Source organism: Cucurbita pepo, chromosome 6 (genome assembly GCF_057944985.1).
Source record: "Cucurbita pepo subsp. pepo isolate OVF chromosome 6, ASM5794498v1, whole genome shotgun sequence".
In the NCBI taxonomy this organism is placed as follows: Eukaryota; Viridiplantae; Streptophyta; class Magnoliopsida; order Cucurbitales; family Cucurbitaceae; genus Cucurbita; species Cucurbita pepo.
The window spans coordinates 3870139-3888575 of record NC_141803.1 but is presented as its reverse complement, the minus strand read 5'-3'; the positions used below and the strand labels follow the sequence as shown (position 1 = coordinate 3888575).

Below are 18437 nucleotides of genomic sequence, written 5' to 3'. Positions count from 1 at the left end.
TAATCTACTTTCGATCTTTGATCTCTACAACTTCAATCATTTTTCTATCATTTTTTAGTATTTTCAAACATAAATATAAGAAGTTTAGTAGTTTAAATAGTTAATTTCTATGAAGTTATATTGGATTGGGAAAAAACCGATTTAAAAACTATTGAAATATATTTTATATAGCCGAAACCAATTATGATTCTTTTCCCTTCTCAGAATTTGGTTAATAGTATATTTGATATATTTTATCTTATTTCCAAGATTGATCAGTAAAATATTTTCTCTTATTTTTTAAATTTAAAAAAATTTAAAGAAGTCTGTAGTGTGTATTTTATTTAAAGATTGTTAACATTAATGAAAATTGGACTTTCAATCCTGCCTCCATTTCTCATCCTTAACACAAGCAAAAGTTGAGTTCGGATATTAAGAACCAAAGTCTTTTTCCGTTTCATGAATCACATATATAATATATTAAACGACTACACCAATTCTAAGGATCCATAAGCTTAATTGCGGATCCGACACAACAACAAAAATGTTTACGTTGTTTCGTCTTAGATTTTTATTTCAATTTTGAATTTTGTATATCTAGTGAAAAGATATACAATAGTATCTTTGTATTGTATTCGGCTCAATCCTTTTAGTAAAAGATTGGGCCGAGTTTTGTTTAATTGAAAGTCAATTAAAAGAACGAAGAGTAATTACTGGATTACAAAGTATCTACTGCCTCAAATTCGAATTTGATCGCCTTCCATACTTCACAAGCAGCAGCTAGTTCAGGACTCCATTTACTAGCCTCACGGATAATTTCATTACCCTCACGAGCAAGATCACGTCCCTCATTACGAGCTTGTACACATGCTTCTAAGGATCCATAGGCACGTAACTATACATATGTATGTATATATATGTATGTATACACATGAATACATCTGAGCATAACTAAAAGAAGAAAAAAGGAATGAACAAATGAGAAAGAAACAGTAATTGGTGAAAGATGGATTCAAAAGCCATGAATTAAAGCTCTGGAAAATTGATCCTGGGATTAAAAAATGATCATCTGAAAGAAAGTTAAGTTTGACTATACAAGGATAATTTTTCTCCAATGTTATGGGGAATCTATATATATATATATATATATATATATATATATATATATATATACACATACGGAAAGGCTTCAAACAAGCCATAGATTGAATGCCCTGTGTTGGGTTTCAGTTCATCTAATTTCATTTCTATAAGATCAAACAAACACACTACCATACCATTTCATAAACTGCTAAAAAAATGGTTTAAAGTTAGGAAATCAACACCTCAACACAGCAAATGCTCGTATTTGATTCGTGTTGATTGTAGCAACCTGAAAAGGAGCAAGAAAATTGGTTCATATTATCATCATCATCATCACTCCAATATAGATTTTTTCAAGAACGACTGCTAGAGTGTTTGCAAATATTATCCAATTGTTTGTCTTCAAAGAGAATAAAGGAAACACAACCAGTGAAGAAATATGGTTCTCAAGGGATGAATCAGTGAAGTTTTAAAGATAGCACCCTTTTTGGAAGGGTATGGTTAAGCTCATAACTTGATTAATTCAACTGATAATTGGATTTTGTTTTAAAACTTGAGGGAGCATATACTTGGGCATAAATAAATTATGCTCATTTGGCTTTTGTTGTCTACTAGTGTAACAGCCGAGGCCATTGCTTGCAGATATTGTCTACTTTGGCCCGTTACATATAGTTGTCAGCCTCACAGTTTTAAAACGTGTCTATTAAGGAAAGGTTTCCACACTCTAATAAGGAATGCTTCGTTCTCTTCTCTAACCAATGTAGGATCTCACAACTAGTGTTTACAAAAAAAAGGGTGAAAACAAGGAAATTGGGAAGAAACAACCATAACTTTCAAAAACTGAAAAATTAAAATGAAATCGATTTCAAAGGGGTCCCTAATACTCATTGAAGGAGGCTGAGAGAGAGGGTTGACTCACTAATGTTGCGTATGACATGTCTGTGACCCATTGCCCATCTTCATGGCCTGGAGAAGAAAATACTCATCAGGTGCTAGAATATTTCATGACAACGAAGGTAAACCAAAAGGCAGAGGTTAGTTTGAGAAGTCCACAACCACAAGAAGAAATAATATCCTGCCTTAGCTCTTTCGAAAATAGCAATAAAGCCATTAGCACAAGTTAAAATTTTCAAAAGAGAATGCCTTATATCACTCTTTCTCCAAATCAGTGTCCATTATGCAAGAAAGCGAATCACAAAGCCACTTATTTATGCAATCCACATACGCTCATAATTTCTAGACAACGATTCTCAATATATTCGGATGACATATCACATTTCCTCCATTGGACATGACCTTAACATACCACCCTTTCAAGAATGCAAAAGCTCTACTATAGAAAAACCTCATCATGACTTTCTTTTGGAATATGTGGAAAGAAAGAAATCAGAGAATATTCGCAGAAAAGACACTGACTTATACAAAACTTTTTGACAATGTTGTTTACCAAGCTATCTTGGTACAAACTGTCTAATATTTTTACTTCCTATAGTTATACCTCCCTCGTTGCAAATTGGGAAGATCTTTCGTAAACACCGGAAGTAAAATTCATCTAAATTATAGATCGTACGTACAGCAAATAATAATAATTGCTCTCACCCTTTCCACCAGGAAACCATGTGATATAGTATCCTAACTCTCAGTTTCCGAGCTTAGCAGTTCAACATTCCCACTGATATCTGCGACCTGCAACATTTGCCCATTAAATACAAAATAAACCAATAAACATACAACCTGGATGCAAAACTCAAAGCAGTCAACATGTTTTCATTAATTAACAATCATCACAAGGCACGTTGATTGAAGACTGCAGCAAAAACTGTTGCGTGGAATTTTGAAAAGTCGTAACAAATCAACCATGCCCAAAAAAAAAGTTCTGTTTCTTTTTTCAAAAAGGAACAGTAAGGTAAAGAGAGAGAGCCCTTTGATTAGTTGATTAACCATACCATTTCATAAAAATTTGACTGCATAACTTGATATATTACTCAGAGATCAACAAACAAAGCTTAAGAATAATTTCAACCTTCATACTGTAAGGATCAGTAAGCTGGTCATTGACGTACATTGGGGATGCATCATCCAAACTTCTCTTTGCCAACTCATCGTCCTGAGAAGTTACATTTACATCTACATTCTGGATTGATGCGTCGCCTTCAATCAGAGAAGCTTCTGTAGTTCCACGTTGAGAAGAAAATTTACTTTTTTCTCTATTTGCTGGGAAATTTTGTTGAACTTGAGAACATTCACGCAATTCGATTGGTGCAGACATTGTTGGAGAGGCTGCCCGTTTTCGTCTACGTCCAACAATAATCTCCTGATTCACAGTTTTATTGATCTTCATTGCTCTGGAGGAAATGGTTTCAACTTGCTTACAAGCTCTCATGCTCATTGAGGAACACGGGTTGATATTGGTTTGCATGATATCCTCCTCCAAGCACTTTTGATCACCTCTTATAGAAGTATTAGCGGGCTTTCATGGGCAAAAACATAATTCATGCAACAAAAGGACAAATCACAAATCATATGGAACTCATAAAATGATAAGTAAAGATTAAAGAATCACTTAAGAGACATACCAAAATGATTTGAGATTGAAATGCTTTAATAACTCTTCCAACAAAACATTCATCATAAGCATGTCGAGAAAGCTTCCTGGAATTTACCTGCAAGAAAAAGGGTAACTATCATATGTTCATTTGAGATCGGATTCCTCAAGCACACACTGAGTCAAATCTTTGGAAAACTTACTCTATATAGAGATAACGGCAACAAAATCTGCTTTGGGGCACATGACAGGGAAACTCCAGAAGAATTTAGAGCTGTTACAAAAGAGAGTCCAATGTCCGCCAAGATGTGCAATTTCTGAAATATATATAAAAAGAAAATAGGAAAGAATAAAAAGAAAAACCCTTTCAGTTAATAAAACTGTGTGATAACAAAGGCCAGTGGGAATATAAAATCATTTCTACAAACTCTCACATGCGATGAATCCATATCCACAGCATCCTCAACCCTCTTAATGGCACGAAAAATACTGTGCAGATACAAAACAGTCTCCTTGGAACCATTTACATCTGCATTGACTAACATCTGCAACACAAATAGGAGTGGGCTGCAAAAAAGAGCATGTTTCAAGCAGAGGCACCAATTGATATTAAGGACAGGAAAAATTTTAACCAGATTCAAACCAAAGGCACACTTACCTACAAAATTGAGCATATACATTTTCATCTTGACAGTCTACATGTGGGAAGTCTGAATCATGAGCTAGAATATATATCAAGAATACTACTATATACGCAGGGACAAAAGTCATTGATTCTTCTTGAACCACAGATGTTTGATGCATCCGTGCTATCTTACTGTATTGCTCAATAAATTCTGCCATATATTTAAGTGACTGAAATGAAATGAATAGTATCATCAGAAAGTAAATCATTAGACCAAAGGACAAAAGTACCTAAGCACAATAATATTACTGCATAACTGATAAAGATGGGCATACATCATCCTGAAGATCTTTCATGCTGTCCGAAATGCAAAATGCAAAAGCACAAGAATATCGAGTAGGTATAGCCTGCTCCTTTAATAACTTGTGTGCTTTGTCAATGAATAGCCTTCTAACAAAAGAAGAAGGGTCCTGGAATGTAACAGGAAATAAGTACCAACTGGTCATAAAGGGGTTGCTTGGAAACTAATATCCATCAGATCAACTAGAAATAGCAATCAAGGAGTAAATGTCAAAGAAAAATAAATTGACGTCAAGCAAAATAGATGAAGATGAAGCAGGTTAAACTGAATAGCGTCTACTATATACACATTTTAATAAAACTCGATAAAGAAAATCAGTTTCTCAGAATTGGAAAACCCACCACTTTGGATGGTAGACTCATGAACTGCCTAATCATAAGACCAATTGTTTCAATTGTTTTATAACTACCCACCTTAATTTTCAAACCATTCACTTGTTCATTTCATTAGATCTCACAAATTCTCCATAAATCTGGCAACCATAGTATGGATTACGCCCAACAGTTGATGTCTCATGAGAACTAAAAGAAAGCCATTTGCCTTTACTTAATAGGCTTACTTTTATTTCTTTTACAAAGCAAGGACAGGACCAATTCCTGAAGTTTCGGTCATGGCAATTTCTGGGCAGTGTTTGGAGCATTACAGTAATACTTCGAACAAAATTACTGAATGAGGAACGTTAAATCCTAGGGTAAAAAAATAAATTGCAATCATAAGCATTAAACTTAATAAAAACATTAACATGAACTGCCATCAACACTTGTTAAATGGAATAACAGTTGACTGTTTTTTCAATCTAGGGTCTCTCATGCACCAGTCATAATTAGTCATGTCTTTTGTTTAATTAATTAAGAATTCACATTGCCCCAGTTTTCTTACAATTCATGTTCATCTGTCTGTATGCAGATTTATGAGCAAAACCAAAGAAATGTACCTTTGCCATCAAGATTGTCAAATGGAAAATCTCTGGTGTAATTTGTGAATCCCATCTTTTGGCAAGACGAAGAACTGATTTTGCAGCAGCTAGTCTGATCCGAGCCTGATTGTCCTCACTGTATCATAAAATCTCCAGGATTTTAAAGCTTGGGAGAAGCAAATAATGCCCTAATATATTTTTATTAGCGACTACGGTTACATACAAGCTTAGTGGAAGTAAAAAATATCAATCTTGACTGAGAGATTAAAAGACAAGTGTAATCTGTTGAAAGTAGGAGCGCCAAAAAAAAAGTGCATGTTTAGAAAAGAATTCAACAGCTAGGGAAATTGCAATAGTCAAGAAAAGATTTAATTCGATAACAATAAATCATGTAATCTTCAGAAGGATGACAAAATTGCAGCTTCAAACCTAAGATTATAGGTGTGTAGAACTTGCAAAACAAGGAACAATTCATAATCTGTAGCAACCTTGTGTGATAAGGAAAAGTTTCTAAAAACAAGTTTTGTCCATCATTGCACTTCAATACATACATAGGAATGATTTCAACAGAAGCTTCGCACTTGTTCAGCATCCGTGATAAAATGTTCAGAAACTCGCCAACCTTTCTTTTAGGAGTTCCTTGATGTGGCAAGAAACTCTTAACGAGTGTTTTCAGCCCATAAATCTGCAAATAAAGAAATTAATAACACTACAACACGAAAAAAAAATCATCCATAGGCCACCAGACTAATACCTTCTAATGATGCAAGAATACAGTGTACCTCCCGTTACATGAATTCAATGCCTAACAAGTAGATCTTTCACCATAAAAAACTCAATTTAAAATGGCAAGAAACGATTTTCTCTGAGATATTGAATTAATATGGCTTAGTAGTTTTTTTTCATCCTTCAGAAAGAAGTTTGCCATTGATAGAAATTCTCTTTATTGTTCGATGTCATTGAGAGATCCCTGGAAAAATCCTTTAATAGTACATTTTCTAGAAGCAATGATGAGAGTAAATAGGACGATTGAAGATCATAATTTGATTGAACTTCCCATGTCCAACCGTCATTTCTCCTAGTCTAATGTGAGGGATTCTCCTGTAATGTCCTGGAATGATTGATTTCAGAGGTGGATGGCTGGTTTAACAGCTCTAGAGTTGAAGGACAATGAAGGCTACTTTAGACTGCTTCCCCATAGTCCAAGAGTAATTCCCTTTCTTGTGACAATCTAGAGTTTCAGGGTTTGGCCTTTCTATAATCTTGGATGCCAGCCTCACAGAAGATAGAAGATATTAGTTGGATGTCAAGTGTCTTCACTCTCTCGACCAAATTTTTATGCTTTCCTTCAATGTCTATTCGTTAATTGATGTTGGACAATGCTTTTATCTCTGCATTTTGAGGATAGAATGCCCTAAAAGTTGAAGTTCTTGGTCTTTATGTGGTCTTTTAGCAATATCTATACTATGGAGGTTATTCCAAAAAGAAAGTCAGCATTTGTTCTTTTCATCAACTTCGCTGGACAAAAAGTGAACCTGCAACTTTTTTTTTCTTCGGAGTGAGGTGACTAAGGATTGCGAGCTGAAACACTGAAGGTGTTTGGTCAACAGGTAATATCCAACAAATGATATGCGGTCATATTTGCAAACGGAAGATCAGAGTTCTATAGTTCAATTGTTAAAATAAAATACAACACTAAGAAGTATCTTGGAGTATCTACGTAAATGACATAAATATATGTAGTCTCTAAATTTATCTTAGAGATAGTAAATAAATTTCTTAGTCTTTCATTTGGCTCCAAGAAATAAGAAATAATTTATTTCAGTTAGGATAGATTTCAAAGAAATATCACGGATATTTTATATTCATGAAGGGCCCAAGAAAAATCTCTTTCCTTCAAGCCATAAGTATCTCTTGCCTATAAGTAGGAGGTGTGTACCCACATATAAAGAGAGGGAACGAAGCTACAATAAGTGAGAAAAGTGAGTGAAGTGAGGGATTGAGAGAGAGAGAGAGCCTTCGCTTAAAAATGACCATCTTCGTTTGTTTTTCTTTTCAAATAAGTAATAGACATCTTTGTTACTATCTCAATAGAAGTTTTTTTCTTCTAAGTATTTGTCTCTTTCCTTTTGAACTTGTTTCTTCAACGTGAATGACATAAAAGCCATTTTATGGGCAGTGTTGAAAGAACCGGTAGAATGTTGAAGATAAAACAAATAAGGAGGTCACGGTGATGGCATCTGGGAATAGCTTCTTTTTTGGATTCCTTATGGTGCTTTTCAAGTTTTTTTAACTATTCCATTCTTTTGTTACGGGGTATTTGGAGAAACTTTTTATAATACCCACTTGCCTTCAAACTAAAGTGTTTATATCTTATCTTCCCCTCCATTCTGCAGTGCTTACTTTTTTAAAGAAACAGAAAAAAAAAAAAAAAAAAAAGGATTCCTTTCCTGAAAAATAATAAAAAGAAAAAGAAAAAACTACCCAAGTAAATGACATGTTATCTCCTCATACAAACATCCTCCAATGCCCATCTAATATTAAGGTTCAAAACAGATGAAAATCGCAACTTTGTAAACTGAAAAATAAATGAAACCCAAGTCGCCATATGTTTACCTTCAAATCGGAAGAATTGCTGCCTGCAGCATCGTCGTCTAATTTATTTAAATTATCTGATAAGTCCACCTTCATATATAAGGTTAACATATTGGTAAAAAGAAAACTCATGGAAGCAAAAAAATCAACAAAACTAGAAGGCACTGGCATTGAAGATCAGATATGCATATAATCATTATAGAAAAATGAACTTAAAAAAGGAAGTTCAAAAGAATTACGTGGAAGATGTTCTCATATATATAAGGTATGATCCCTGCATCCTGATCATGAAATGTTGAAACAGAATATTTTGCAATACAACCTAAAGACTGCAGTACTGTTGGGAGATTCAATCCCCTGTGTAGAGAATCAACCAGTTCCTGGAAGAAAAAATGTAGAAGAAGGGTTCCATAAGCTATTCTTCTGAATGTCACTAACCTATAACTAAAAGAATATATGAATAGCAATACCTCCAAAAGATATTTGTGCGTACCTTACATAATTTAGAGAACCAAAAATGCCCAGAAGTACTAGCTAAAGCTGCAATGGCAGAAACAGCTCTTTTTGATTCAGCACGAGTACCCTCCAAGCATAACCTCTCCAGAAATGGGTATACATCTCTATTAGGGGAAGAGAAACAGAAAGAAACAAGAAATTTTAGGATACTCTCCATCCACAACTATCCAGAAGATTTCGTCATGTGCACCATAACACTCATATTGCACATCTAAAGACTCTGCATCCAACTAACACCAGAACACTGGAAAACATTATCTAAGCATACAGCTAGCGACCAAAGACTTCAAACATAGATACAAACAAGAAAAGAGGAAAAAGTTACAAGACATTTTTTATATCAATTATCAACCAATAAGTCATTCAAAAAGATTATTCAAGAGGAAGATTTCTATAGTATAAACATTATTCAAGCATACATCTTATAATGGTGCAAAAATGTCTCCCCCTTTTGCTAGTATAGATTGAACACTTTTACCCAATTGAAGAAATTTGTTGGAACTTCCTTTGGAGGCGATTTTCACCTTTTTTGTACAATTTAGTTTTATCTATGTAATTGTTTCTTATCCAAAAAAGAAAAAAAAAACATTCAAGAATATGTCCTATATCAATTGTCTACCTCTTTTAATAGGAAGAACAAGATATAAAATTGGTTATCCTAAAATTCTACCCCAAACTTCAAAGTAAAAGTGTAGTTTCTCCATGAATGAGATACTTATGTAAAGCAAGGCATCTATGCCTTCTCAACATCACTTAATGTTCATTAATTCATTTATTGTTTATAAGAAACAATTACTTAATGTTCATTAAAGCAGAAAGAGAATCCAGAGTCTGCAATAATCATCTAAAAGCTGTAGAAGGTTTTTTTTAATCGACCAAATTTTCATTGAGAGAATACAAGACAGGAAAAGATTTCAAATTTAACTTGCAAAGTACACATTAAAGAACAGGCACAATCAACTCACATTAACAAAAACACTGCCCAACATTATAACTTCGAAGTTTCCATTTGTTAACATCTTGAAAAGTAAAATGATGTTTTATGAATGCATACATGAGCTGCTAATGGCGATTACCTGAGTTCAATTGATAAGTGAGGGCCAGCTTTAGACAATACTTCGATCAGCTTACTATCAATTGGATTGCTTTCTTCCAACAACCTCAGCAGTTGGCCTTCCAAGCCTCTGAGGAGTGAGGGGAAAATGCTGATGATAGCCTGAGAACAAATGGCCGTGCTGACTAAGTACTGAGGTCCACAACTATAGCGTGTTTATTGTAAAGCAGTGATTTTTTTCCTTGGAAATAAGATCATAACTAAAATTCCTTGAAAGCTTTGAGAACTTTTCTTAGTGCAAAAAAAAAAAAAAAAAAAAAACCTTAACAACGAAAGAAATAAGGCATCCTATCAACTCAAATTTTCTAGAGAGAATACAGGGCTCTCCAGCTATCACGAATTCAAATGTGTAAGCAGTAAGTTCAGGTCTGTCAGTTGTTTGCCAAAACTCACCAACTATTTTTTCAACTATTTTTTAGTTTTATACTTTATAAGACATAATCGACATGGTTTGACTAGTTTTATAGATTTTTTTGTTTCAGCTAGCACAACTATCACTAATCAAAATAGGATAATGATAACAAAGTTTAAACAAAAATAAAATACAAAGAAAAAAAACTCCACCCAGAAGCTAAGTAACCTGCCTTGTCCAAAACTCCTTGTCATCAATTAGTTCTTTTATACAAACTTCTACAGTTCGTCCAATAAAAATTTTCAACAAGTAACATTGCTAGCAGCATACCAATAAGAAATCCACAAAAGCAAGAAAAAGGAGATGGTTTTTTTATGTTTATCGCAAAGTTCCAAACAATTTCTAACCACACATTTTGTTTGAACTTCACAATGAAGCTAATGCATTGTTGTGAATCCTAGAGTTTATGTTAATTGTATAGTTAAGAATATATTATAAGATATAATACACCCTAGCCTAGCAGCTTAAGCATTGATGTTTAGTGGTGATAATGCATAATATTCCAACTCCAAAAAAAAAATTTGGTCTGAAATTACTAAAAATCATTATTTAAAAGAAATGAGAGTAAATAAGTTACATAACCAATGTTATTTAAATATGGCCGCATCAACCTAGAATCAACAACATGTTGCAATTTTACTTACCAGTAGAAGCTTGCCAGTCGGACTCTCCAAATGTTTGTTTCCGACTCTGTTGCTAAGAATGCAGTCTAATGCAAAGTGTACATGTTCGGTGCTGAATAAACTATATGAGCACTTTAAGGAGAGTGATTTCAAAAACTCAAAATGAGGCTGTTTACTTCCTATCATCCTCAACAATTTGTCCTGAAAAGAAAAAATTAAAAAAAGTTAAAATCTATTAATCCATGCAAGATGACATACATCAATCATTTGTGTAACAATCCCACATAGGAGAGTAAACTAGTCAAGGCCTCATCCGTCAAATATACAAATCATATATAAACAGCCACAGTCAAACCTTTTCTTTTCCCATCTTCTAATGAATATGATTATTTTTAGTTCAACGGTTCTAATGAGATCATACAAGTCCACAAAAAGAACAAGTGGAACCTATAAATAAAACAAAGTCAAGGTCATTAATGCTCATTGCCAAAGAAAACATAAGAGCCACTCAACCTGTCGACAATCAGTGAACCCAGAAAAGTGAGTTTGATACGACTTGATGCAAACTCCATCATGCAATAAAGTAATAGGTTACAACTCTATCATGTACTAAAGCAATAAGTTCATCCATTGACTAAATATATTACTAGCACATAATTGCTTTGAATTTAAGTATTGCTAATTGTGTAATTGAGACAAACAATTAGCAATAAGGGAGATACTGAATTAATAAACCTATCTTATAATCTTATATATCAACAAGTCAAGGTAAAGAACTATTCCAAATCAAATAATAGAAAGAGCAGCAGCAAAAACTTGAAACACCATATAATTCAACTAAAATATCAGCCAAAAAATAAGCTACAAAAAGAAAAGAAAAAAAGGTAAACTACGCACTCTGGTGGCCTCAGCTTCAACAATTGTCGATTGATCGAGTAGAAGTTCCAAATAATTAAAAATATTATTATCTTTAATTTGATTTAATTTATGAAAGGACTCCTTTGCTTTTGTAGCATCGGGAAAGCAGGCTGCCATTTTGACAAATGCAGTTTCAATTTGCTTTTCTGTTTCTTCTGATCGGTTCTCCTGTAGCAACAAGACAACAAAATGTTACTAGGAAAAAGAAAACCATCAAATCGTATGTTCAGAAAGCAGACATCTGATTGTTAAGAAGTTTTTTTCTCTTGATCATAATTCAACTGTGACAATAAACCATGTTATGAATTTTACCTTTGGCAAAAAGGAAAAAGCGAGTATGGGACTTCGATTCTATGGTTAACAATAGAGCGCATGCCTCACAGAACCACTTTGGACGAAATATAGAGTTGAGTTTCTTTTACCCCCTTTTAAGGGAAACGGAGCAAATCACAACTTTGCAAGGTTAAACAATGTGTCCACTTCTAAAATGCATTTTGCACAAAAATTTCACACTCCGATGACTTAAGATGCATTTGGAAGACTCAATATCAGTTCTAGTGTTATTATATTATATGTACAAAATAAATAAAACATAAGTGGATTACATCTTCACAATGTGATCAGTATCATGAACAAATGAATCTATAATCCAGCAAACAATTTACCAAACAACAGAATTTGGAAGAGAAGCGAGGCAACATACCTTGTCCTTTTTACGTAGACCCAAATATGTTCGCAACTCATTTTGTAACCTATAAAGGAAAATAATAAAAGAAAAATGTAAAACCTTTTAATTAATCTTACTATGAAAAACATGCTAGTGATAATACCTCTGTTTTTGCAGCAAAATGTATCCGAGAGCCTTTTCATGATGGATATTGAAAAGAGAGAATAAATGGATCCAGTGCCTAGTTCTTTCCTCAACAGAGAGATCAGCTGGGAACAAATCTTCCACAAGAACAAGTTCCATGCACTGGGACCTAAAATGTGGTAATAATTATTATATATAAAGATAATGTAAATAGTTTCAATCCAAGAGATGATAAGCCAACCTGAACTCCTTACAATCTTTATCATAGCAAAGCATCAAGACTTTACATGGGATCTGTTCAAAGTCATTGTTCATAGTCAATTGGTCTTTGGAACATTTATCACAGTAATCTCGATATACTTCCAACAATTTCTGAAGGGCTTTTTTCCTAACTGATATCTACAAATAAAATAAATCAATGAATCAAATAATAGGTGAGTTTTGATTGCTAGTGCAAACAGAAACCACATACAATAAAATACCATACCCTCTTATCTCGTAGTCTTTCAGCAACTTGAGATATTAGTGTCACTGGAACAAATTTGCTAATTGATCGGGCAATATCACAAACAACAACTATTGCTTGTGTTCTCACTCTATCATCCAAGTCTAGTAACCGTTCTTCAACTGCAGCTGAGATCATGAGTACCAACTAATCAGATATACTATACATAATGGATTAAGAATCCAAAAACATCATAACTACTTAACCACTGACCAAGAACTTCCAGAGATTCTGAACTAGCAGGATTGGCCGTATAACAATTTTTAGCACATTGGATGGCATGAATTCTAACTTCTGCAGACTTGTCACAAAATCTTTTCAAGAACTCCATAAAAAGTCCTCGGTACTTCTGTGCTACACAGTGTCCAGGTAGAGATAAAAGTCTACCGATGAGTTTAACTGCTTTTATTCTTACATCAACCTGATCTGTCTACAAAGGATAGAGATATAATGAGGAAACAAACAAATTAAGCATCTGGAAATTGTGTAGGAGTGACTATTAGAGACCAGTGGGTGCAGTGTAGATGGTTGAAGGCAAACTTTGGGGAGCATGAGAAAGGGTGGTTGAAAGGAGTGACAAATTTTCTGTTAAATTTCTATCCAATCATTCGGCCAAAAAGAGTTCTTAGTATTCAGTCAGCTTTTTGTGAATAGCTTTGATGATAAAACAAAATTCCTAAGAGTGTAAGGTTCTCTAATGGACTCTTTACAAGAAGCAAAAATTGTTGTTGCCTTTGAACACGCACAAAATATAATAATAATAAATCTGAAAAATTGATCAAAGATTTCGTGGTGCAGTAATTTTGTGGGCACATCTTCAAGGATCAGAAGAAAAGGCTTTGAGTCAGTTTTGTGAAATTTGAGCGTAAAGGAAGAGAGCTAAATAAGGAAAGCCTAGACTAGTTCTGGGATGTTGTCTTTACTTTTTGGAGTCTAAAATCAAAGGCATTTCATTATAACTACTCATCTCATATCAGACCAACTGGAGATTTTTATGGTCATTCATTTGATCTTCTTCTGCCTTTTGTTAACTTAGTTACATTGTATAAAACCATTTGCTAGTCATATACCACAGTTGCAACACAGGAGTGAAAAGGAAAAAAAAATGAACCAACCAAATTAATAAATGACATACCACAAGCTCTAGAGCCAAGTTTGGAATCACAGGAAGAAGCATTTGAGGGACACATTGGAAAATTCTAAAAATTATTTCATGGTAAAATTCTTTGAGTTCACTCCCCACAACATCTCTCTCTGAAATACAAGATGTTAAGAATCCACAAATAAATGGTTCAAGCGTCTCAGCACAAGTTTCAATGATGGAAACTGCAAGGCGAGAAGCAGCTGTAGGTTCACCCTGAAAATGTGAAAAGGAGAGTTGTCAGGGAAACACGAAGTCACTCAAACACACGTTTAAAAAAGTAATCATTGGTCATTTACTAACTAAATCAGGGTCTAAAACAGACACAAATTTCTTTAAAATAAAAATAAAATGTTTCAGCAGTGACCTGCAAAAGGAGAGAGCTTGTTTATAAATTGGAAATTATTAGCACACTGGAGATTAGATGTAGAGTTAATGACACACCTATAATGGAAACAAAAATTTCCTAAAACAAAAAATAAATATAATCTCTATAGTGACTTGCAAAAGGAAGGAGTTTGTTCATTGATAGGAAATTACTAGCTGTAGATCTAATGACAAGCACCTGGAAGTCAAATTGTCAGAAGGCCAATAACTCAGACCCATAGAAGAACCGTCATTTTCAACTCTTCTCAAGAGAAGAAGAATCATTAGATTTCATTAACCACAGATTCATGGGGATGTAGAAAAATTAGTGCAGTGTCATTTGAGCTTTTCAAAATTGTGAAGAGAGTTAGGAATAACACCTGTATGTTGGACTTGTCAGCTAAAATCAACATTTCTGATCTAGTTACCTGTTACCCTTCTCATAATGAGGATCAATTATGAACTCAAGGAGTTCTTATGTAGTGTACTTCTCTTACTGTCTTTTTTTTTTTTTTTTTTTTTTTAACTCTTGTGTTCTAATTAACTTTACTTTTGAAAACATTAGATTTTTTATCAATCAAATAGCCCTAAATTGTTTTCTCTCACAAAATCGACTAATTATACAATGCAGAATGCACCATCATTCAAGAAGATTACTACAACTATCGTACTAAAACTAAACTATGTAAGTAAAAGAGTATCATAATTACAGTTACCTTAAATTTTGTCCCATAGATAATGTTCTCCATGACGAATATTTCTAATCACTCCAAAGAGAGAGAAAAAAACATCAATATATTTAATTACCTTTTCCTCCTTTACAAGATTATGCAAAACCACATCTACTAGCGGTAGAGAGGCATCCTCGCTAAGAATATGGGTCATTATTGATAGAATGTTGTTAACCAAACTAGGCTCGTGATAGTCTCTACAGAAAAAAGAGCTATTGTTAATATAAAACCATTTAAAAGGGTTGTTACGGTGAATGTAACCAAACAAATAAAATATAGGGAAGCATATATTAAAAGAAGCATATATAAGTTGAAGTTCGAGAACCAATAGAAATTATCATACTAAACACACTAACAACTTATGCGATCCAAAAATACATATTTTGTACAAGTAGTACTTTTTCTTCATTCAAGCTTGCATGTATTAGAAAAAAACGAGCAAGCAAAAAAGACATTACATTTTAGTTGAGGGCCAATACTCCCCAACACGAATCCACTACCTCGAAGGAAACTTGCTTAGTTTATAACTGAGCATAAAATGAACCTTTTTAAATTCTTCTGTGATAAAAATCCTCCAAAAGGCACGGGATAAATTAAATTATTCCTCTGATAAACTACAAATACCCCAATATACAATACAACTTGTTGTCTCAAACACAACAAAACTGACCCATTAAAGTTGAAAGCATTAAGGATGATATGTATGAAATAAGGCCTCGGGTTGTAAAATACTTGGAGGAATTAAGAAAAAGAGTAACTTAAAAAAATTGGCATAACCGAAAATCAGTAAACTTATTGAACACACTGGAAGAAAAAAACTGCAAGCCCCAATACTAGAGAAGTGCAAGATAAAGGGTACTGACCTCAAAACAGAGAAAAATGTATTGAACATCTCCAATACCAGGTCGTTGCATCCAATGTCGAGCATTATCACACAACATTTACATCGTGCCACTGTCTCTAGTATTTTAACCCTCCAAGAGAAAAGTGGGCTTGTTGTATCCGCTAGCTCCGAAAAAGAACTCAAAAGAAGTATAAAAACATCCTATAATAATTAAAATTAAAAAGAATTAAAAATTGGGACAAATTGGATAGTAAACAGAAAGATAAATTAGCGCATGAACACTCACTATAATACGAAGGGAGTGTATATTTCAACAAAATTATTGAATTACCCTTAGATATTTATCTTCGAAAGGTGGTTCTGGTGCCAAAACCCGGAAAATCTCACTAACACATATGGCTAATAGAAGTCTCACATCTTTATCTCTATTCCGTAGAAGACCATTAATTATAGATTTCCTTAGAGGGTTTATAGAACTCTCCATTTTCTTGGCTGCTTCTGACTTCCCGCTGGCATCTGGAACGTAAGACTGTTCCAAACATGCAAAAGCATCGACAACTTGCTGCAATAGAAATTTTGAAGATCAAGTAACATGGAAAAGATAGTCAAGAAATGAAAACCCCCCATTTATGGACAGATAGAATTTGTAAGAACTGAACTAAGGAACATGATGACTCATAAATTGGCGCAAAACAAAAGGAAACTCGGAGTTTTATCGACGAGATATTACAGGTGAATTGTTTTCATTCTGATGAATTAAGAAAATCACGGAAATGCTCGGAATTAATTAGAAATCAAAATACAACAGAGGAACCGACAAGTTTAATGCGTAATTTTTTTAACATTCAATGGAAAATGTTGTCCTATCAGCTCAACGCCTATCAATAGTGAATGCAAAGAGCCAAAGAGGGAGAAAGCGAGCTATTAGTTGATCCCAAGTTTTATGGATTCATCTCGAGCGTGTCGGAAGGTCCAAGTCCAAACAACTCAACGAACTAGACATGTTCTTCATAAGCATAACTGCGTAAGTACGAACAGAAGCACCTCCTTCTAACATTTCAAATTGGACAAAAATAGCAAATAAGCTACTGACACTGACAACCTCCCACCTAAATTTAAACAAACCCCTAGAAAACCCTTCGATCTTCGTATAAAAAAACACGTATGAACTTACAATTAACCACAAATACAAAACCATCGTCAACTTATTCAGTAAGCAAAGAATAACACACCCGGGGACAATGCAATCAGACACCGACCAAAGAGGAATTTCAGAGCGTAATACAACAGAAAATTCGACGTAGGAACATTACCCGGAGGGATTTAACGATGAAATCCTTAGTTGGGCAAGACTGTTTGCTCAATTTAGTTCCAACGTCGTGGATGAGTTGCAGCGAAGACTGATCCATTTGCTAAGACCTGAACTACGAAGCCCTAATTGGGAGGGTGGAGAGTAAAGCGCGAAGGTGAGGGTTGAGGAAAACGCAAGCACCAAACGGATGAAGAGACCACAAGAGAAGTGAGCAATGGGCAGAAGGAGAGTGAATTTCTGGTAAGGGCGCCAATTCGTTAGCATTTCAAGAGACTCCCGCGCCAATGAGCGCGTGAGAAGATGGGTAACCAAAAAAACCGATGAAATCCCAACCCGAATCATATCGGTTCTTATGGACCGGAGTGGTTCGGTTATTTCGGTTTATTTGTATAGACGACCGAAAACTTTCGGTTTTATATCAAAACCAGGGAAACCGAACCGCCGTTACTAGAGTCTGGAGAGCGCCGCTTTATTTTATTTTATTTTATTTTTCAATATTATGCCTAAATTAACTCTAATATAGCTTAATTAGTTAAAAATTAAATCAATTAGTCGATTTAAGATGGAAAGACTTATTTTTAATTTGATAACTATAAATTTATTTTTATTTTGTTATTTACTTTCTATTCATATTTTAAAAATCTACTAAATTAATAAATAAATCATAGCATAATATTTTTAAAACCCGACTAAATTATTAAAAATATTTATAAATTTTACGTTCGAACTTTCAAGAAAAATCTCAAAAATATATTTAACCTCGAAAAAGGTTTTTAAATACTTTTGCTATTAATTTTGGACGGGAATCTTTAATAATTTATTTAAAAAAGTACTCTTTCAAAAAAAATTTAAAAAATTCAAAAAAAAATCCGAACCCTCAATTATAAATAAATGTTTCACTTTTTTTTATATATATATATATAAATAAAGTAAAATTTGTAATACAAAGTATTGTGCGATATTTTATCAAATTATCTATTTTATTTACGAACTTTCTTTAACTGTCTAACAAATCTCTGTACTCTTTTTGCGTGTTCATG

General features: G+C 33.8%; 1 protein-coding gene across 10 annotated transcripts; it reads right to left on the bottom strand.

Annotated features, from left to right (window-relative positions):
- Positions 1 to 603: 603 nt before the first annotated feature.
- On the bottom strand, positions 604 to 17659 carry LOC111797281 (sister chromatid cohesion protein PDS5 homolog B). 10 transcript variants are annotated; one of them, XM_023680244.2, is made up of 27 exons: positions 17399 to 17659; positions 16417 to 16647; positions 16105 to 16286; positions 15318 to 15438; positions 14139 to 14360; positions 13217 to 13433; positions 12986 to 13131; positions 12740 to 12897; positions 12518 to 12667; positions 12391 to 12439; positions 11667 to 11855; positions 10791 to 10970; positions 9697 to 9836; positions 8598 to 8724; positions 8344 to 8484; positions 8126 to 8194; positions 6061 to 6194; positions 5528 to 5645; positions 4568 to 4702; positions 4266 to 4462; positions 4042 to 4174; positions 3811 to 3924; positions 3639 to 3725; positions 3086 to 3532; positions 2637 to 2741; positions 1982 to 2028; positions 604 to 1351 (listed from the first exon to the last, which is right to left on the bottom strand). In XM_023680244.2, the coding sequence occupies exons 1-25, from the start codon at positions 17492 to 17494 to the stop codon at positions 2715 to 2717; spliced, it is 3810 nt and encodes a 1269-aa protein (XP_023536012.2). In that variant the 5' UTR covers positions 17495 to 17659; the 3' UTR covers positions 604 to 1351; positions 1982 to 2028; positions 2637 to 2714. The 10 variants fall into 10 exon arrangements, with proteins under 10 accessions (XP_023536012.2, XP_023536013.2, XP_023536015.2 ...); XM_023680245.2 differs by having other exon boundaries at positions 2662 to 2741; XM_023680247.2 differs by having other exon boundaries at positions 2637 to 2748; positions 3126 to 3532.
- Between the last annotated feature and the right edge of the window lie 778 nt (positions 17660 to 18437).